The 21,288-nt window shown below is 48.0% G+C and overlaps 2 protein-coding genes across 2 annotated transcripts; both read left to right on the top strand.

The window, feature by feature from the left end:
• The first annotated feature begins 11,027 nt into the window (after positions 1 to 11,027).
• Positions 11,028 to 14,450, top strand: NDUFA11 (NADH:ubiquinone oxidoreductase subunit A11). The gene is made up of 4 exons (XM_038163541.1): positions 11,028 to 11,188; positions 11,280 to 11,372; positions 13,255 to 13,377; positions 14,242 to 14,450. The coding sequence occupies exons 1-4, from the start codon at positions 11,107 to 11,109 to the stop codon at positions 14,352 to 14,354; spliced, it is 411 nt and encodes a 136-aa protein (XP_038019469.1). The 5' UTR covers positions 11,028 to 11,106; the 3' UTR covers positions 14,355 to 14,450.
• Positions 14,451 to 14,595: 145 nt separating this feature from the next.
• KLHL33 (kelch like family member 33) lies at positions 14,596 to 20,539 on the top strand. The gene is made up of 5 exons (XM_038163538.1): positions 14,596 to 16,017; positions 16,819 to 17,346; positions 17,589 to 18,522; positions 18,926 to 19,096; positions 19,668 to 20,539. The coding sequence occupies exons 2-5, from the start codon at positions 16,824 to 16,826 to the stop codon at positions 20,242 to 20,244; spliced, it is 2,205 nt and encodes a 734-aa protein (XP_038019466.1). The 5' UTR covers positions 14,596 to 16,017; positions 16,819 to 16,823; the 3' UTR covers positions 20,245 to 20,539.
• Positions 20,540 to 21,288: the final 749 nt, after the last annotated feature.

The raw sequence follows: 21,288 nt of genomic DNA on the forward strand, positions 1-21,288 counted from the left end.
TACAATGGATGGTCCATCTTTTAACCCTTTAGCCGCTCCCAAAGTTCTGTCAATCGACTCCTTCTTCATTGTCCAGTGGTGGAGATATTTTTCTTACATCTTGATTGGAGGTCAGGTGTTGCCATAGTAACAAGCGATCCTCCCAAGTGTCCAGACTACTCGGGCCATCCTGTGATAACAGTGCAAGGGGGGAGAAACATAGCTATACATCAACAAAACTTTTCTTAACATATACTTAATATTCGCTCTTTAGTTGTGAGAGTCAACCATTGCATTATTCATCTATAACTAACCCCCCTTTTCCTTTTCTATAAGTCATTTGCCTTGAACAATTAACTCAAAAAATTTTTATCTCTTGAATGAGTAAAAGTAACATCTGGGACAGTGGGAACTAGAGAAAAAAATCTCAGGTTTCCCCATGACACACTTATTTGAAATGGACAAAAGGACATCACAGAGGTCCTGTATGGCTTTGAGTCCCATCTACCTTGCCTATGGGATTCCTACCCATAGTATATGAATCTTAGTGGTGAGTACAGAGCTCAACTCGGTCTTGCCCTCTAATCCCTTTTGTATTAAAAGACAATTGAGGGACACTAGAGTTCCAGTATGGGCTTTTTTGCCCCTACCTTACCATGCCTGTGGGGTTGCTACCTGCAGCAGGGCTAGGGAATCTTCTTGGTAGTGAACAAAGGGACCAATCTGGTCTTGCCCTCCATTCCTTGTCTTACTTTACTTGTGGTTCTTAAGGAAGCTGTCCCATTACCTCTTACAGTCCCTTGTGTACTTCCTCTCAACAGATGCTTGTAATTCTCGCCCATTAAGACAGGAAAACAGTTCTCAAGCTGGCTGGTGGAAACTTGACTGTACTTTTTGGGCATCTTGTTTTTCTGGTTATCTCAGTCTCTGGTTGAGAGTCAGTCTCATTTCTCCCAGTCTGGATGTTATAGTCTATTCTTTGGGTTCTTCTACTGGGCCTTTAACTCTGTTGGCATGAGTCCATCCCTACTCTGCAGTTTGCATGGCTGATACACTGAGGAGTTTGGGGCTGATCTCTCCTTGCCTTGATCATTACCCAATCTCCAGGATTAATATTAAGGATTCTGAAATCCAGGGTGGTAGTTTGAGGAATTGCCCCTTTATGTCTTAGCCCTTCCAAGGTTTGTGCTATAGACATAACATATTTCTTGTCATTGGCTTTCCCTTCCTCATAGGTGGCAACCTTCTGGGGCAAGGTCAAAAAGGGTAACCCAAACATCATTTCATCAGCTGAAACCCCCAGATCTGACCAGGACTAATTCTTAACAAGGCTGAAGGGAGACATTTTATCCATGACATCTGGACTTCAATCATCAGCTTAACTAGAGTTCTTTGAAGAGTTTTTTGATTCATTCTCTCAGCACAACCAGAACTCCTTGGATGCCATGGAGTGTGTAATTCCCATTTTACTCCCAGGGTTTGAACAACTTTCTGCAATATTTTAGATATGAAATTAATTCCTTGGTCTGAATCAATCCTGTTTAGCATCTCATATCAGGGGATGATTGATTCTAAAACTTTTTTACTCACAACATTGGCATTGGCTTTAACAGCCTCTACCCAATGAGTCAAGTGATCTACTATCACTAGCAAAAACTTCCACCAGTGTACCTGGGGAAGCTCAGTAAAGTCTGCTTGGATGTTTTGAAAGGGCCATAAGGCTAGTTCTCACCCTCCTCTGGGTGTTTTCCTCATGACTTTTTTATTCATTCACTTGTTGACATATCACATACCATTCAGTTACTTGCTTAGCTATTCCAGAAATTTCTATGCAGCCCCAGTCCCTGAGAAAATGATCACTTAGTGCTTGAGTACCCCAATGTGTTGTACCATGTATGCCTTCTAACATTTTCTTGGCAAGGGGTTTATTCAACATTTGCCTCCCATCTGCTAATCTCCACTTCCCTTCGTTATCTTTCTTGGCTCCTATTTTAAGGAGTTTTTCCTCTTCTGTCCCACTGAACGCAGGGACTTCTTGCATTTATCTCATGGGGGCTAATACCATCATTAGTTTTTCTGTCTCTAATTCGGCTGCATTTTTAGCTTCTAAATCTGCTAAATTGTTCCCTCATGCCTCTTGAATCACTCCTTTCTGATGTCTTTTAACATATACTACTGCCACTTCCTCTGATAATTGTAAGGTTTCCGATTCTTCTTAAATAAGTTTCTTGTGAATCAGTCTCTTTCCCTTTGAATTTAATAGCCCCCTCTCTTCCCAAATTTTTCCAAAGATATGCACTACTCCAAAAGCATATTTTGAGTCTGTATATGTTGTTCCTCTTTTCTGTCTTAATATTTCCAGAGCTCATTTTAGGGCATATAACTCACATGCTTGGGCTGACTAGTTGGAAGGTAACTTTCCCTTGTCCATGGCTACCAACCCTTCATCCACTGTAGCGTACCCCAATAGTGCCCCTGGATTACCCTTGGAGATCCATCAATGTACAATCGTTTCCCTCCTCTGAGTGGTTGATCTGTTAGTTTGATAGTTTATAACCTCTAGGCAATTTTGTATTAGTTCCTCATCTGGTTCTCCATACAAAAACTGGGCAGGGTTAAGTTGGTTACTCACGATTAGCTCTAAATCATTATCTGTTAAGGTGGCTTCATACTTTAACACTTGGGAATTGGTGAGCCATTTCTCAGCCTTTTGGCTTAGGATACTCCTAACTGAGTGTGGGGTATATATCTTTGATTTTCCCCCAGAGGTTAATTTTTTGCTTTCTTCTACAAGTAGGCAGTCGCTGATACTGCCTGAATGCCGGTTGGCCACCCCCAGCTGACAGGGTCTAGTGGTTTTGATAAATAGGCCACTGGTTTCCTGGATCCTCCCCAGTCTTGGGGTAGTACTCTATGAGCTACCTTTTTTCTATATCCACAGATAGAAGGGTTTGTCTAAGGCAGGAGGACTCAGTGCCAGTGCAGTAATTTTTGCTTTAAAGCTTCAAACTTTTACTCATCTTCTTTTTCCCACCTAATCTCTTCTTCTACTAACTTTTCATACAAGAACTTGATGGCCTGCGAGTATCTTTCAATCCATAGCCTACAATATCCCAACAAGCCTAGAAATCTTCTAACTTCCGTCTTAGTTTTAGGCCATGGAAGTGAGACTATGCCCATAATTCTCTCAGGGTTCAGTTGCCGGGTGCCTTGACAAATCACATGTCCTAGGTATTTTACTTCACATTCTACAAATTGGAGTTTCCCTTTTGATACCTGAAGTCCTTGGTCCTCCAGAAAATTTAACGCCATTGTGGATTCCCAAACTTCTTTTTCTTCCTGTCCTGAGAGAAACAAATAATCTACATATTGGATAAGTTTTATCTCAGGTTTGATGGAGAAAAGTTGTAGTACTTCTCCTAGTGCTTGACCACTGAATAGGTTTGAGGATTCAGAAAACCCTTGGGGTAACCTAGTCCACCAAAGATGTTGCTTCCTCCCTGAATCAGGGTCCTTCCATTCAAAGGCAAATATATCTCTACTTTATCCTGCTAGTGGGCAAGCCCAAAAAGCATCTTTTAGGTCTATCACACTAAACCACTTGTGTGATGTCAGTAGTGTATAGTGGTTAGGCACTACTGGGTATCGATTCACTGTTGTTTTGTTCATTTCTCCTAAGTCTTGGACAAGCCTATAAGTCCCATCTGACTTCTTTACTGGTATTATGGGTGTATTATGGGGGACATACATGGGTTCCAAGATCCCCTCCTTGAGTATGCCCTGGATCACCGGCCGTAGTCCTTGTCTCCCTTCCAGGGAGAGTGGATATTGTCGTACCTGAACTGGATGGTTTTCATTAACTATTTTTATTACCATAGGTTTCATGTTTAATTTACCTCAATTTTTCAGTTTTGCCCATACCATTTTATGAATTTTTTTCTTATCTTCTTCCCTTAATTAGAGAAGCTTAAATGCCATTTTTGCTTCCTCTGGGAGTACTCCAGTGTCCAACTGCACCTGTAAATCCTGTCCTAATAAATTGCACCTGGCTTCTGGAACTGATAGGACATTCCCAATCCCTATTTTATTTGTCCCTTCAAACTTTACTTGCTTTATAAATGAGACTTTGAACCCTTCCCCTTTTGTACCTACTACTTGCACAGTATCTTGACCCTTTTTGCACCCCTTTGGAATTCTGCGAACACAAGTTCTTTCAGCCCCTCTGTCTACTAAGAATTCCAATTCTTCCTCCTATGGACCTTTTTTTAAAGTTATCAAGGGCTCCTGATGGTATTCTGTCCCCAGGAGGTAGAGCCCCTGACATCCCTAGTCTTCTGCTTCTCCTTTTCGCTCAGTCTTATAGACCTTCAGGTCCTTTTCCCTTTGGGAGCAATTCTTTCTGATATGCCCATTCTCTTTACAGTAAAAGCAAACTGGTCCTAAGTTCTGCCATCTCCCAAACTCTTTTTTTGTGTACAGTCCCAAGGAGCTGCATCCCCCCTCCATCTGTCTTTTCACATTTGGGGTCCCCCTCCCTTACACGGGGTGTTCTTTACGTGCTGGTGTCCTTCCCTAATGGTGGTTACCATTACCTTGACTTTCGCCCTGGCCTTCTCTTTGTCCTTTTTTACATACACCTTCTGTGTCTCAAAAGATCTTCTAATCTCCTTTCTTGCCAACCATCTAACTTTTCTAACTTCCTCCGTGTATCTGGCCAAGCATGAGTGACAAAATTTATCTTTAGTAAGATCTGTCTGGCCATTGTATCAGGGTCATATTGCTAGCCAGGGGTCTGTGTACAAATCATGAATGGGACAGAACTGCTGAGGAACGTGTCTCAAGTTGTTTCTTTTCTAGCATCACTCTCATTACATGGTTATGACAATGGGAAGATGCCAGCAGCTCACATCTCTGGCAGCAGACAAAGAACTTAGAGTTACAACTCACTTCAAAAGTTTTTTGACCAATCACACAAAGCAAAAGCGTATTGACAATAGTTCTATCTAACCACTATAAGCACACATACCTTTTGTTAAAACAATGCTTGCTTATTTTGAATACAGTGCCTGCTTGTAAGCCTTAAAACACAATGCACGGAGCTCCATTATTAAGCTTAGAACTTCCTAATATCTTGCTAGATATACTTTTCTGTAGCTTAGGAAGTTATTCTAGACAAGTGTTAGTACACAGACCATGGTTCTATTTGTCCTTATTTTTCTACTTATATAATTTTTCTGCTGACAAATCTTATGGGGCTACTGCTTAGCTCTAATCACAAGTCTGTTATCTCTGAGGCTTGTCTTTTGCTGCTTTCCTAAAACGCTCTGATTTTAAGGATTCCCAAAGGTCAACCCTTGAATAGTGCCTCATATTTTTCCTCAATCTTTCTAGCTACTCTGTTGGGGTTTATTCCCTCTTTTGCTGCTCATCAAAAGCTTTACAAGCATTTTGATTTCATGGAGCTACTTCTTTGATACCTCTTATAATTAATGTTCTGTACTCCTCCATGTCTTGTCTTCCCCCAGTGCTGTTGTGGTCCTAATTGGGGCATACTACGGGCATTTTCAGGTCCGCAGGAGGTCCTCGCACATGCTCCTGTTCCCATGTCCATATCCCAGCCGCCCAGATCATCTGTCTTTCCTCTGGTGTGAATAACATGGTCATTATGATTGGATCTCTTCCCATGTATAAATATTGGGCCCCAGAAACTGGCCTAACTGTTCCACTAATCCAATGGGGTTCTCTAGTAATCCTTTTAATTCCTTCTTGAACATTCTTACGTCAGAGGAATTGAGAGGTATGGTTACAAATCCAATTCCTCCCTGCATTTGACCCAGTGGTACTTTTCTCAGACGATATAATACTATTGCTTGGTTCCCATCCCCTGATCTGCTTTCCTCTCATTGTGCCATTCTGTTCCTAGTGTTTGCCTAGACCCATCAGGGGGCAAGGGTGCTGCAGTTGGGGCTACTGGAGGTGGCGAGGGCAAGTTTTCTAACGGGTCCCATTCTTTATTTTCTGATACCTTAAACATACTCATCTTTGAGGTTGAAGTCTCTCCGTCCCAGCAGGCAGCGTAGTCACGCTCTTTCTGATTGAATGGTTTTTAGCTCTTACATATATGTTTTATGCCCAACATATCCTTCCTTCGTCTGATCCATCTCAGCCAGTGTGCATGATCGCTCCTAATTTCCCTTTTAGTCCATTCTACCATGCAGTACTGAATCATTTTGAGCTTGTCCTTATCTCTGGTGTTGGGGTCATATTTCCACTGGGCTAGTTTCCTTCCCAGTGGGCTATCTGAGGGTGTCCCTATTGGTACTTCCTCACTTCTTCCTTTCTCCTTGGGGAATTCCGTGCTTGTTCCCAATCCCATCTCAACAGGTAACCACAGGCCCTCCCAGCAAGGCCCGCCTTCCTAAGAAGGGAAAAGGAAAGGAGGGGAAAAAAAAGAAGGAAAGAAGGAAAGGGAAGAGAGAGAAAAAACTTAACCTCTCTTCCAAAAAGTAAAAAAACCACCTACGATCCAGGGAATTCTGTATCACCAGAATGATCCCTGCTGTTCCTCTCCTCCTCGGTTCAGTGCTCTGGTCCCACAGTTGCACTCTGCTCCCTGTCCTGCCTGGCTCAGCTCGGCTGCGGCCCTGCCCCCAGCCTGATCTGGCTTTGCCTGCAGCCCTGCCCTGTCTGGCTCCACTCAGCTGCAGCCCCATCCCGACACAAGCACAAGTCTTCCCTGATGGGCAACCCCTGCCGCAACCCCTTCAGCAGCTGCCCTGCTCCCAAGTCCCCAAAATCCTTCAATCTCATGTGTCCCAGGTCACAGGGACCTTCTCCACAGGGTCCTTCTCCATGGGGTCCCCCCATGTGTCCTGCTGTTTTTTCCTCCCCCCATGTGTCCTACTGTTTTTTCCTTCTGGCTGTCCAATACCCTGAAGCTTCAACAGACCAGGACAGGTCCCATGTATTACTTGTTTCAAGCTGACTTTTGTACATCAGAATTACAGAATTACAATCTGGGCAAAAATAGTTATGAGAATGGTACTCACCTCCCCTTCCCCTGTTTTCTTTATTCAGTCTCCTGGTGTCTTTGGGGTTCCAACCTGTGACCACTGGTAGTCCTGAGAAAGTCTGATAGAATCTGCCAAACTTGTGGAAGGGGCGTGCCTCTTTTGAAAAGTCCTAGGGCCCCTGGGGCAAGGCGTTTATCCCAGACCAGTCCCCGTTTGTGAGAAATGATACTCACTTTCAAAAAATTTAGGAGGTTTATTAAAACCTAATCAAAAAGTACAACAGAAGACTGAATAGAGAAAATAATACAGCGCGCCAGGAGCAAAGGATTCTGTCACCATCTGCTCATCCATACAATGGATGGTCCATCTTTTAACCCTTTAGCCGCTCCCAAAGTTCTGTCAATCGACTCCTTCTTCATTGTCCAGTGGTGGAGATATTTTTCTTACATCTTGATTGGAGGTCAGGTACTACCATAGTGTGAAAAACGCCAATCACTTGTTTTAAAATTGTAGAAGTTTAGTAGTAATAAAATGGTTATAAAAGTAATAATAACAGAGCAATAAGAATTTGGACAATCAGAGTAAGGACAATAAAAAAGCAAAGAGTTACAGATGTCTGGATGCTTCCTGGGCATTAAGCCCCCAAAAAGCATAACCATTAACAAAGGATTAACCCTTAAAATCAAGAGCCTGTTGCATATTCATATATCTCATACATGATGCAAACATTCCTTTCAAACTAGGGATTTTTCTGTTTATTGTCAACTTCCCCCCCTTCATCTTGTAAATTATTGTTTGGCTCCTCAGAGTCTGGAATGAGGTGGAAGGAGTCAGGTTTTTCCCAATAAGGAGGCAATAACTCTTCTTTTGGAATTTTTGGTGTCTTGTGGCTGTTATCTCTGTGTGAAGAATTTCTTGATTATCTTATCCATTGCTTGAGCTAGTTAAAAAAGTATCTTACATCGCATAGTTTCTATTTTAATATTATGTTATAGCCTAAAACTATATTTACCACACTACTTAACAAGGATTAATACAGTACTACAAAATTAATACAACATAACTTTCCAACATAACACATACAGTATTCCTTTTAATATTTGCAAAGAGCCAATCCTATAATATGCATTTTTCACACATAGTAACAAGCTCACCCTCCCAAATGTCCCAACTACACAGGCCATTCTGTGATAACAATGCAAGGGGAGAGAAACATAACTGTACATCTACAAAACTTCTCTTAACATATACATCGTATTTGCTCTTTAATTGTGAGAGTCAACCATCACATTACTCATCTATAACACAGCTATCTGCAGCTTGTAGTACGATGGGAACCCCCTCTCCCTGTTTAAGGGAATGAATACTCTGTTTCAGCAAGTTTATTTATCAGCAGTAAAACCGTTTGGAACCAAGTTACTGTTTTTGGAGTAATGTTACAATAATTATGCATTGCTTTCCCTGGAACTTGCCCATTTATAGTGAGGTAACTAACTGTTCTCTCTTATTGTAGCTCTCTTAACAGCATTGACTGCCTGGGGAGGGTCTGCAGCCCAAGGATATTTATCTGCTGAATAAACCACTACCAGCAGTGTGGTGAGCTGCAGTCTATCCACGAGCCAAGTGGAAAGCTGTAGACAGCAGTGTGCTGAGTCTTGCAGTTACAGGCATTGTACCTGCTTCAAAGCAGGAGATATGTGAATTCTCTGTCCCACCTCCCTTGTCAGTGGAAGACGCATTATGAATCTGCTGCATGGGAGATGGTCTCTTTTAACAGCTGCTTGGATCCCAGAAAACTATTTGTTACTTAATGGTGTATATTGCAAAACAAGGCGACTCCCTCAATGAGGGGAGAGAAAAATTATGAGGCATCTGACTCCAGAAGGCTGATGAAGTACTTTATTCTATAAATCTACAATTGAATCTGCCATGCACTCACAAGCTCAACTGCACTCATCCATGACTCTCGCTGACTGCCCCGAGATTGCCAGCAGACAATCTGGACACAGACACACTCTTGGCCCTGACAGGCCAAGGGAAGAAAACATCCTCACTTTGGGTAAACAATCTCCACATTCCATTCTACTTTGGCACAACACAGGCACAGCAAGTGATAAGAACTGTGTTTCTCTTTCTCTGATGTTCAGAGAACGTGAGTCCCAGCTATATTCCTGGGAAAAGCTGTGCCTTGCTTTTCTCCATGAGGACAAATGTGGTAACAGGTGTAGTCTTGCCCCTGTGCAAGATTCAATGGCTTCTGTATGGTTTTTATTGGGGAGAGAACATTTGCAGTGTCTGCCACCCTGCAGGCAAGTGTTTTCTCCATCTTGCTGTCTTGGAAGGGTCACACAGCCCTTCATCTGGTGTGCTTAGGATAAAAGATGTGTCCTTTATTAAAGCAGCAGTGAGTGCTTGATGTTGGCATTGGTTCTGTGGATAAGAACAGCTAGCTGTCCGGCACACAGAGGAAGCAGTGCCCAAGCCGAAGGTCAGTGGAAGGCCCTGTGTTGTGAATGCACTCCACACCCTCTCCTTCTGGCACTGAGACAGCTCTGGAATGGAGGTGGTTTGCCTGCCGCATTGTGAGTGCACCCCAGCACATCTCCGGTCTGATACAGCACAGCACAGCTACCGAACCCTGGCCATGCACCTTCCTTTTTTCCTGCTGCCAAGCTCATGAAGCCCCAACTTTACTGCCAGCAGGATACAGCACTACAAAAAATTCCTTTGGATAACGGAGCAGTAGCGTCCAACTCCAGCTGTTTTGAGCTGCTATTGGAAAGCGATACTGTGGGGGACTCAGCATCCTGGAAAATGCAGAAATCAAGTATTTAATATGCTTTTCACGTACAGGGAAAAGAAGTAGGTGACAAAGCTTGAGCTAACAAGGATGCAATTGTAGGCTTCTTCACTCAGCTCTTGGAGTTATTTCAAGAGTCGGGAAAACAACTGGAACAGCTTTGCTTGAAGGGATGTCACTGGTAGGGGAGATGCAGGCTAATGTCTTTACAAACCCATTCAATGGGTAAGAGTATGGGTGTTAATGTCTTTGAAATGGTTCTTAAAGTCTCTACTAACTTGGAGCAGGTTTGTTACCGAGCCCAGATAGCCCAATTCCTGAAACAGACAAGTGGGGGACAAGCCTGAACTTCTGAACTTTGGGGTTAAATGACAGGTTCAAGGGGGAATAAATATGTGGTAAGGCAGCTCGGGAAGGCTCTACCTTCCTAGTACCTCAGCCAATGGGAAAAGGAAGAGGGCAACATGCAGCCGGGAATTTGGGATAAAAGGAAGCTGCATCCTCTGAAACCTCGAGAGAAAAAATGCCATGGGCGTGTGTCCAGTGGATTCACCCCCTTTATTCAAATAAAATTGCCGAACTCCTCAGTCTCCTTTATGGACATTGGCTTTTCATTGCGTGATTTTCCATACATCACCAAGAAGGCACAGAAGAGAGTTGTCTTTTTATTAGTGTACTATGAACAAGTAGAAAAATCAATGTATACAGCATCTCTATAACCTGTCAAAGCATCTTTATTTCAGAAGGAAATAGGAACCATACAGCAGTCCAGACACAGAGAATTAAATCAGAATCTTTAAAAATTCAATAAAAATATTTCAAGCGCCAATAAGTAAGAGTTGTAGACCCTACCAAAAACAAAACCAAAAACGAATCACAAACAAAAAACAACCCCTGCCCCACAAAAATGCAAAACACCCACAACAAAACAAAACCACACCGATCTTCCTACCCCGCAAGCAGCCAGCAAAGACAAATGGTAGGGACATAGCCTCGGGATCAGGCGAGCAGCCTCGGAGCCGCGGGTGGGGCACCTGGGAGCGGGTAGGAAGCCCTCAGGCAGGGACACAACCTCGGGATCAGGCGAGCAGCCTCGGAGCCGCGGGTGGGGCACCTGGGAGCGGGTAGGAAGCCCTCAGGCAGGGACGGCGCGGGCGCGCTCGGGCCGCGGCTGGTGCGGAGCGCGCGCTGCCGGGACGGGGCGGGGCCGCCGCATCGCCGCGCGCGCGCCCGTGGGAAGATAGCCGGCCTCGCCCCCTCGCGGGGCGGGGCCGCGCCGGCCTCTCGCGATAGCTCGGTCGTGCCCTTGTCGCCATGGCGGGCTATTGGGACGGGCCCGAGGGCGAGCGCTGCCCGCAGCGCACCTGGCTCGCCACGCGCGTGGGCGCGGCCGCGGGTGGGCACCGGGGGAAGGGAGGCGGACGGGAGGGCGGCCGAGCGGGGCCCGGGCCCGGGCCCGGGCAGTGACGCGCAGTGCTGTGTTGCAGGCCTGGTCGGGGCGGCGTATCGCATCATCCTGCTGCGGCCCGGCTCGGCTCTGGCCGCACTGCAGACGGCGGCGGCGGACAGCGTCACGATGGGTAAGGGCCGGGCCCCTCGGCAGTGTCACTGTAGGATGGAACTCGGCAGGGACGCCAGCCTTGCCGGTGCGCGCTGTGGCTGCGCCATCGCTTTTGCCCTTGCCTCTGCCCCTGCACGGTTTCGGTGGTTCTTTCTTCCACCGGTCTTGGGTCGTTGTTTAGCCAAGAGACGGAACAGTGAAATGGAAAGACGTATCCTTGATTTGCCGGTGAGGTAACATATTTTTTGCAATCTAGAGTAAAAGGTAAATTTTGGCTTTTTGTATTTCTAGAATATTCAGTTTGTGTGCAATAACATAGTATAAGCAAATTTAGATTTTTGCTTAATAATATAAGCGTTGTATTTAATGAAGTGCATTTGCTAAAGAACAATGCAATATTTTTGGTGGCAAAAGGAAAATAAACGTGGGGTTTTCCCCATCATGTTCTAGAGACAAGGAGAAACTATGCAGTTGTCTTGAATTGTCTTTGGAAGAGGAAGTGGATGCTGAAGAGAGGAGCAGGGAGCTGAAGGGACTGCATGGTTGAAGCTCACTCTGTCCCTTGTCAAGTGCAGTTTTCCTCTTAGCAGACTTTTGTTTTTCAGTCTAGTTCAATGGTTTGTGCCACCTCTGCCTCTCCCCAAGTGCTGATGCCCTGAGATAGGGCACAGTCAGTCCAGGTTTGCGTTTTTGAGTACTTTGACTCTAAACCAGCATCTGGCATCTCCTCTAATGAGCTGAGGTCATTATGAAGGCACTGGATCATGTAATCAACTGTGATTTCAGTAAGTCCCTTAATCCTAAACAGGCATATTGGGTGCTCTTACCAGTTTCATACCTGAGGAAGAGTTTGTCCTGTCTGCTGCTCAGGAGCCACACCTCATTGCCTCAAGCTGTGCATTTTGCCTACAGATGCCTTGGTCCAAAGCAGGGAGAGCAGGAAAGTTGAAATGCAGTCCTAGGTCTGGGGGTTTTGTTTCTGCAGTGCTCTTTTTAGTTGATTTTGGCATCAGCATAATTAATTTTCTGCACAGGTTTGTAACAGGAGCTGCTGCCTTTATATAGGGATTGAAAATTTTTAACCTTGACATTTTTGTTGTTCAGAAGAAAGATGAATTGAAATCTGGAGAGGCTGCCTGGCAGACAGGTTCACATTTCATGATCAAAAGTTTGTATTAGATACAAACCCAGCTTTTCTTGACACAGCTCTTTGCCAAAGTTTGCAATTATGTCACTGTAGGATCTGATGGGACGAAGCGTGTGCTTCAGTGGACAGGGTGCTTCTACTTTGCAGTTTCTTAATTAAATTCAAAATTTTTCATTTCAAAGTCAGTTTACAAACAAGAATAATTAACAAACTCAATTAATTTTCCTACTATCCAGTAATCATTGTGCGCCCCAGGCAGGCAGAGGAGTAAAGTGCCAGGACTAGCAGTGTATAGGGAGAGCAGAGCCCTTGGGGTTGCTCTGCCTGGTGCTGTGAGGTGGCTTCACAGGGACTTGAGGGTTGAGTTACAGTGCAGAGTCCTGGCAAAGCTGGGGAGGTGGCTGCACAGACACCGCTGCTCCCCTCCAGTATCCCCAGCTGTCAGGAGTGCCCCATGCCTTGTCTGGAAGGGCTGTTAGCTCATACCCTGTCAGCATGCAGTGCTGTTTGGCGGCAGTGGGTGTGGGGTGCTCTGAGGCTCCAGCTCACAGTGGTGCATGGGGACAAACCCAGGGAAGCTGGGTGGGACTGAGTGAATGCTGAGTCTCACTGTAGCAGCTGGGCTAGGATGTCCCTGGGAAATGAGAAATGGATCTTCATTTACCATTGTAGTCACTGTGAATATTGAAGTCGTGCTCAGTGTGAATTCTCTGGTCCTTGAGGATTTTGGTTTTGGTTTTTTACTTCTTTACAGCTACACTGGGAGCTGTGTTTGGCTTAAGTACCTGTCTCAGTGCCCAAGTCCGGGAAGAACCGGAGGATCCTTTGAACTATTTCATAGGCGGCTGTGCAGCAGGAGCTGTCTTGGGAGTGAGAGGTAACTGTGGACAATGCCTGCGTTGAAATGTGCCCTTGTGGGTTTTAGAAACTTTTCAATTGGGGAAAAATGTTAAAGAATGTTGATGTCAGGCTTCTTTGGTAATGATTCATCTCAGTATCTATTCATGCCAGTTTCATTGGCATTGTGTGGGCCTGCTAAAATAAATATGGCTGCAGGAGGGGAGGATACCAAACGGGACATGAAGTGAAATGCAGAATGAAAGGAGAGCTCACTCAGTACTGCCAGTTAGAGCTACCAGTTATACCTTAAAATTGCAGGATAGGAAAAATATAGTTGTGGAAATCTGTGTTTTCTTGGGAACAAGTGTGATTTATTTTAGACAGCTAGTACAATCTATTATCTGCCTTGTGAATTTGTCACATAGTCTGAGGGATAAGCTGTGTCCTGCTGCTGTTGCTCCTATAGGCCTTTGTAAGGCTTAAGCAGCTCCTGCAGATACTGACACAACTCTGTTTTCTGTAGACATTCATCCTCAAACCTGAAGAAGTGAGGCATTTTTTTCTAAGTTGTAATTGTGATGAAATATAATTAATCATTACTTGTCCTAGTTGCTGAGCTGATGAAATTTCATAGCAGTGATTGTTACTTTTGTCACTCAAATGAGCCATTTAAGATTGCCCACTTAAGGGGATGAGGCAGTGGATTACTGAAATCAGTATTTCAAATTGCAAGCCATAAGCATGAGAACTCAATTTTATAAAAAGGTCACTTTTCCAATTCCTCTGGCCAGACAATGTTGCTGATGGTCAAAGGACTTACGAAAAATGGCAGTCTATCAAGATCTATTGCAAAGGGCTTGCACCTTAATAAATCTTTTCTGGTTTGATGTGTTTTCTTCAGCTCACAGTTACCTCACTGGCACCACAGCATGTCTGGGGTTCGGAATCACTGCGGCTCTCATGAAGATCGGTAACAAGGAGGGCTGGAGGCTGACGGGACCTCCCAAGCTGTAAACGTCACCTTTCCCCCTGTGAGCTGGCTTCCAAATGCTGTATGTACTTAGGACATCATGTAATAAAGATTTGGTCCAATCAGCAGTTGTCACAACATGGTGGTGTCATCCGGCTGTTTCCTGGCATTTGGGCTGAGGTGCAGAAAGCTGGAGCTGCTGAAGAGGAAGCAGCATGTTCTGGTCCAGCTGCGATTTCTGTGCAGAAGTTACTTTGCCTCCATGTCTCAGTATTGTGTGCTCAAGTGTGAGCACTATGCTGTAGCTTCAGTGAGGTTCTTGTAGTTGAGTGGGCCCTGTAGGGCTTCTTGACAAAGTGTGGGATTACACTGCACTGAGCCCATCAGTGAGGGTCTGGAGCCAAAGCTTCTGAAGAAGTGCTTGGCTCTGAGCTGAAGATAGGGAAGGTGGGGTAGCGAAGTTGTTGGTTGCTCACAACGTGTTTGGGAGCCTGGGGTCTTTCTCCAAAAAGCATTTCAGGAGGTCCAGAGCTAAGTGCTTTGGGGTTGAAAGTGAGGAATATCTAAGGCTGGAAAGGACCCCTGAATGCCAGCTGAGAACTGGAGCAGGTTGCTTATAGCTATATCTGGTTGACTTTTCTATGAACAAACAATGTGTCCTGCAAATCCACTACAGAGATGGAGAGCATGGAGGCACAGGATGCACAAAGAAAGGTGAGAACTGGATCGTTTTGCCTGGAGAAAAGGTCAAGATTTGATGTGATAGCACTTTTTCACTATTTAGCAGCCACAGAACATGGAGGCTCAGGTGTGCAGTGACAGATGGGAAATAACAAGATAGGGAAATTCTAACTAGATAGAAAAAAAATTTCACAAGCAGGATAGGTAAGTGCTGAAAAATGGACTTGTAGAGGATGTGAGAACATTTTTGGGGACACAGAATTCAAGTGGGCATGTGGGAACAGTGTAGTACAGAGATGGGACATTAGGGGATGGGTGCATGAGTTAGAGACAGGGAATGTGGGCATGGAGGATGCAGGTGTGTGGGAGAGGGGAACATGGGGTCCAAGGGGAGGGGACAAGATGAGATTGGGGCACCAGAGGACAGCAGAGGGAGGGACGGTCATACCGGGACACAGTCACAGCCATGGCAGGCTGTGTTCCTCTGGTGTGTGTTCTGTGTGGGCTGCTGGGGTCCTGGGTGTTTGCGGGGTGCTCCTGGGGGCACTTGAGGCTGAGCCAAGGGGCTGGTATCCTCCTGGAGATGAGACCCACAGTGCTTTGGGAGTCAGTAGCACAGCACAGCTCTCAGGAGCACAGCAAGTGGTGGTGGACCTGTCTACCCCCTAATGGGGGTGGGGGAGGAGGCAACTGTTTCCTACCCAAGGGCTTGAGAGGGGGCTCTGCTTCACCCTGTGCTCTGGAGAAGATCCAGGTTTAGAGAGGGGCCTGAGGGGCCAGGGATCCCCAGCAGTACCGGCCCAGGGTAGCACAGGGTTTACGGAGCTCCTGTCAGCTTCAGCTGGCCCTGCTGCCTGTCCAGAGAATACAGTGACCACTGTCCCAGCCTGGGGACTCTGGGGCCTTGGACCTCCCTCTGCCTCAGCCTCTCCCAGCTCGTGGTGGGGCCACGTGTTCTGTCCAGTCTATAATTACCCAGGCACATTCCTAGGGGGTCACAGAAGTTCTGCAGAGCAGCAGCAGGCGGTAAGGGGGACAAGTGCACGGCGCAGCATAACAGGCCACACAGTAATGCAGGGGCACGGCATACAACAAGCGCTTCACTGGGCTGCGGTGCATGGCCTGAGCAAGGACAAGCAACACGGTGGGGCCAAGGGGTGGCAGTAATATCATCATAGTCAGCACACCTGGACAGTATGCAGTGCAGGGGAGCATGATATGTAACATTGCAGACAACTAGCAGCATAACGCATCACAATGTGTGACGGGCAGTGTGACACATGACAGGCAGTGCACAGCAAGCACTGCCACGCACCGAGCAGGTGTGGCAGGTGCTTCACTGGGGGCCAGCGGCTTGGTTGCTTGTTGGACCATCAGTAGCTTCAGCTATGGGGCAATGGCTGAGGAAGGGCCATTGCCCCATAGCTGAACCACATAGTGGTTGTGTGTGCTATAGGACTGAAGGTCTGAGTGGTGACAGTGGCCTGAGCTCTGTGAGGCAGCAGGATTGGCTGTGGGTCAGTAGCTTCATGCTAAGGGTTCAGAGATGAAGCAGGTGAGATCAGGCTTACCTATGGGGCAGTGAAATGGGCTGTTGTTCTCACCTATAGAGCTGCAGTTTTGCCAAGAAGCATGAAATTCAGTAATGGAGCAGTAGCAGAGCATGGTGGCCCTGGCTTTGGGGTAGAGGCTTTGGTGGTGGATCCAGTGGCTTTGTGGCAGTGCCAGTAGCAAGACCCCATGTCCCCAGCCAGTACTCCTGCTATGGGCCAGAGACTCCAGCTGTGGAGACAGCTCCCTGACACCCTGCTCCATGTGTTTCCACAGGCAAGATGTGGGTTGCAGAGGGGCCGGCCCCAGACCAGTGGAGCCTGCGGGATGGGGCTCATGCTGGACACTTCCTGGCTGTGGCTGACCATCTCCGCACCACAGGACAGCTGGTGGATGTGGCTGTGGGCCCCGAGGGTGACATGGCCCATGCTGTGGTCCTGGCCTCCATCAGCTCGTTCTTCCACCGCTTCCTGGAGGGCAGGACCAGACAACTCCGCCAAGATCCTCTACCCCATGTCCCCCTGCCACCTGGGGCCACACTGTGGGGCTGGCGGGCTGTACTCACCTTTGCCTATGGTGGAATTGTGCCCCATGGCCAAGTGAAAGAGGTGGAGGAGGCTGCCCGGGCCCTGGGTGCCCCCCGGCTGGTGGCTGCTTGCGCCCTGCGTCTGGAGATTGACCACCAGGAAGAAGGTCCTAAGCCCCTGGAGGAGCAGTGGGAGACACTAAGAGCCATGGAGCAGCTCCATGCCAATGGTGTGGGCTGTGACCTCCAGCTCCAGGCAGGGAACGAGGTCATCCCAGGTGGGCAGGAGGTGGGGGTCCCTATGAGGGGTTGAGGAGTGGGACAGGGTGCTCTGGGACAGCCAAGTCCTCTGGTGGGGATGATAACAGTGCAGCTCCAGGTGGGGATCAGGCTCTAGGGCTGCTCCCTTTGGCAGAGCTGGGACTTTAATGGGCATGGGACCAGAACACCTGAGTTCTGGGGGCTGCACACTGCAGAGGGTCCCCTGCTGCTTCCCACCATTATTCCTCCTTCCTCCTAGTTCAGCGACTGGCCCTGAGCTGCTCCTGTGACTTCTTCCGGGCCCTTTTCACCTGCCCCATGCGAGAAGCCACCCATGACCCTGCTGACCCGCTGGTCACGGGGCTGTCCCCAGCCGAGCTGCGTCTCCTCCTCTCCTTTGCCTACACAGGAGCTGTAGCAGGGCCATGGCCCATGGTCTTGGAGGCAGCTGAGACCTCCCTGCGCTACCAGGCCTGGGGGCTCCTCACTCTCTGCCTGGATGTTTTCACCCATGGCCTGACCCCAGAAACTGTCCCTGACGTGCTGGCCTTTGCTGTGGCCTATGGGTTGGATGAGGTGGTCCATGTAGCAGAGAACTACATCTTGACCACCTTTCCCTGTGTGGTGGTTACACCGGCCTTCCTGGATCTTCCTGCACACCTTCTCATCCGCCTCCTCCGCTCTGATGGTCTCAATGTCCTCCATGAACTGGAAGCCTTGGAAGCAGCATCTCGGTGGCTTATGGCCAATGCAGATGGCCAGGAGGATCTAGCCAAAGAGATCCTGTCATCTGTTCGCTTTGCCCTCATGTCCAGCCTGGAGCTGAAGAAGGTCCCATCTGTGACTGCAGGGGTAGCTGACCCAAAGGTTCTTCGTGAGCTCATGGTAGCAAGTTTCACCCCCATGGCCCAGCTGCCATGCCGGGTACGTTCCTTGCAAGAGGTGTTGGTGGTTTGTGGTGGAGACAAAGTAAAGGGCAACCTGACTGCCCGAAAGCCGAGCAGACACCTCTGGTTTGCAGACCGCTACCTCAGTGCTGTGGGGCTGGTGAAGCAGGTTGAGTGGCGGGCACTGGGACACTTTCCTGATGGCCCACGCTTCCGTCATGCTGTAACTGTGGTGGGCAACAACCTCTACGTCCTGGGTGGAAAGCACTACTACGGGGTCCATGACACCTTAGCCAGTGTCTACAGGTGAGAGCTACAGAGGACTTGGCATGTGGTACTTGTATTGCTAGAGCTAGAGTTAGAGCTGTCCCGTGGATCCAAGACACTGTGGCATTGTAGCTGGTGAAGTGGCCCCAAGACATTCTGGGAGGGTTGGGTGTAGGACTCAGAGGTGCCCTCCTACTTTGGAGTGTTACAGGCTTTTTGGGAGTAGGAGTGGGAGGCTTCTATCTGGAGATGCCCCAGGACATTATGGGTTTGATATTGTCCAGAAGGAAGGGATATTCCCATGCAAGGTGACCATGTGACCCCAAGGCATTATGGGACTGGCAAGTTGTAGGTGGGCTGTTGTCCTCAGCGGTGCCAACATCAGCTCATGGTGTTGTAGATAACAGGCCCTTTGCCTTTGCCCCTTTGCCTTTCAACCCAGGTACCAGCCTATGGATGATTCCTGGGAGCGTCTGGCCAGTATGACATGTGGACGGAGCTACTTTGCTGCTGTGGCACTTGGTAATTTCATCTATGCCCTGGGGGGCAGCTCAGGAGAGCTCTACTGCACGGATACTGTGGAGTGCTACAACCTGGCCAATGACACCTGGAGGTGAGGCTGCTCCAGCCAACACCTAGTTTTCCTTTTCTCTCAGAGCCCCTTGTCTTGGCCATGGTGCCCACTGAGTACTTTGTGTCACTAAGCCTCCAGTGGAGAATGGACCTGCAATGGTATTTGAGAGAGGTCTACTGGCTGTTGAAAAACGATGTCCCTTGGGGACTGGGTGTTGGCCAGTGTTGCCTAGTGGGTGGCAAATGAGTTTTTGGCCAGCAGTGTGTTCATTGCAGGTCTTACTGGTCATCTGCCAATGAGAAAAGTAGTTTGATTCCTCTCATAGGCATAATGTTCATGGGGTGATGGCCAATGTTGTCCATTAATGGCGCCCACTGTGGTTGACCAATGGTGTGGCGACTACAAAGTGTTGAACAGTGATGGCCCCATCTGCAGGGGCATCCATTCTGTGTCAGCTGATGTTGTCCACTGGGACTCATTGGGTGTTGCTAAGTGTTTCCTGCTGAGTGGTCAATGAAGCCATGGCTCACCAGAGAACCCCTAGGTAATCAGTCACTGCAGGACAGCCCTGCTTAACCTGTCCTTTGCCTCTCCTTCTCTCCCTGCCCAGGAGGTGCCAGCCCCTGCCAATGGCTCTGTGTGGGCATGCAGCATGTGCCCTGGATGGTGAGCTCTACGTGTCGGGTGGGTGTGATGAAGCATACCAGTGTCAGGCATCCTTGTTCCGCTATGTCCCAGGTGCACCTGTCACACTCCTGGCCCCCATGAATGGCCACCGAGCTGGCCATGTCATGGAGGAGGCAGGTGGGCAGCTCTATGTGGCTGGGGGCCTGTGTCAGCGGGCTGGGCAGACTGGCTACAGGGACCAGCTGACCTTTGAGGTCTACAGCCCCAAGCAGAACACCTGGGTCCTCCTTAGCCCTCTCCCCCGTGCACATGTAGTTGGGGGTGCAGCTGTGCTGGGAGGGGAGCTGCTTGTACTGGGAGGGTACAGTCATGAGACCTACCAGGACACACACTTGATCCACGCCTACCAGCCGGGTACCCGGCGCTGGATCACCCGAGGCACCTTGCCCCATGCCTATACTGACCTACAAGCCTGTGTTCTCACTGTACCCCCTGCCTTGCGTGCCCCCAGCTGCCTTAAGGACCCCTTGAGATCAACTGAAACTCCCAATAATGCTTAAGATGTAATCTCTGCACCCCATGGGATATGCAGTTAGCACCCATGGGTACCTCTAATGGACAAAAGTGTCCAGATCCCTTTCCCAGAGTGGGTTCCTTTTGTGGTTTCCAGCAACCCTTCACCCTCAGGGTACATGACCTAGACTGTTGTGAACCTGTGGAACATAAAGCTTCCCCACATGTAGCCCTCTACCTCCAGGAATACTCAATCCCCTTGCCTGAGCCCTTCACTGGGAGCTAGGAATCCCTCAATTTCCCCCCACACTTGAGTTGAATAAAAGTGTTTCCTGAACTGTCTGTCTGGGTCTTCTTGTTTCTGGTGGGGAACCCAGACATCCAGGTGCTTCTCACAAGGAACAGGAGGAGAGCAGGAGACCAGTGACTTCAGTGTCCTGGGTGGGTGATGCTGGGCACTGGGACTCTGTGTGCCTGTGTTCACTGGGCATGAGGGTGTATGTGTGTGTCTCAGGACTGAGAGGGATCTTGGGGTGCACAGGGGATCCTGAGGGAATAAAGTCCTAGGAGTACCAGGATTTGTGGGGGTTGATGGTGGGGTAGAATAGGGGGTCCTGGGGGCTTTGAGGCTCCTAGGTGGTTTTGAGAGGTCTTGGATTCCTGGAGTGACCTGGAATGCTTGTTGTGTGAAGAGGTAGGAGAATTCCAGGGAGGAGTTGCAAGAAGAGGCAAAGTTAATGGGATTCTGAGAAATACTGGGGTACCAGTAGTGACTGTGGGGAGAGAACTGGGTGGCTTCACACGTGTAGAAGACAAAAAATTGTAGTCTAAAGAGTTCTGAGGAAAAGGGGATAATTACTTCCCTTGGCCTGCTGGCCCTGTCTCTGTTAACCCAGTTCAAGTTTTATTGCCCTCCCTTTGCTGCCAGGTGCACTGCTGGACCTTGTTCACCTTTCTGTCCACCAGAATACACAGATTTTTTTCCACACCTCTGCTCCCCAGATGTCTGTGCCCCACTGTTGGGGCCTTCAGACTGTACCAGCACTGGAGCTGCTTGCCTCATTGTTTTCTCAGGAAACAGGGATAGAGAG

Source organism: Motacilla alba, chromosome 28 (assembly GCF_015832195.1).
Source record: "Motacilla alba alba isolate MOTALB_02 chromosome 28, Motacilla_alba_V1.0_pri, whole genome shotgun sequence".
Lineage (NCBI taxonomy): Eukaryota > Metazoa > Chordata > Aves > Passeriformes > Motacillidae > Motacilla > Motacilla alba.

Bases quoted from the DNA above. Each gene is read 5' to 3' on its own strand.
- NDUFA11 (XM_038163541.1), top strand. From the start codon at position 11,107: ATGGCGGGCTATTGGGACGGGCCCGAGGGCGAGCGCTGCCCGCAGCGC. The intron at 11,189-11,279 runs GTGGGCACCGGG...GCTGTGTTGCAG, and splicing joins GCGCGTGGGCGCGGCCGCGG to GCCTGGTCGGGGCGGCGTAT. The intron at 11,373-13,254 runs GTAAGGGCCGGG...ACTTCTTTACAG, and splicing joins GGCGGACAGCGTCACGATGG to CTACACTGGGAGCTGTGTTT.
- KLHL33 (XM_038163538.1), top strand. From the start codon at position 16,824: ATGTGGGTTGCAGAGGGGCCGGCCCCAGACCAGTGGAGCCTGCGGGAT. The intron at 18,523-18,925 runs GTGAGAGCTACA...CTTTCAACCCAG, and splicing joins ACCTTAGCCAGTGTCTACAG to GTACCAGCCTATGGATGATT. The intron at 19,097-19,667 runs GTGAGGCTGCTC...CTCCCTGCCCAG, and splicing joins CTGGCCAATGACACCTGGAG to GAGGTGCCAGCCCCTGCCAA.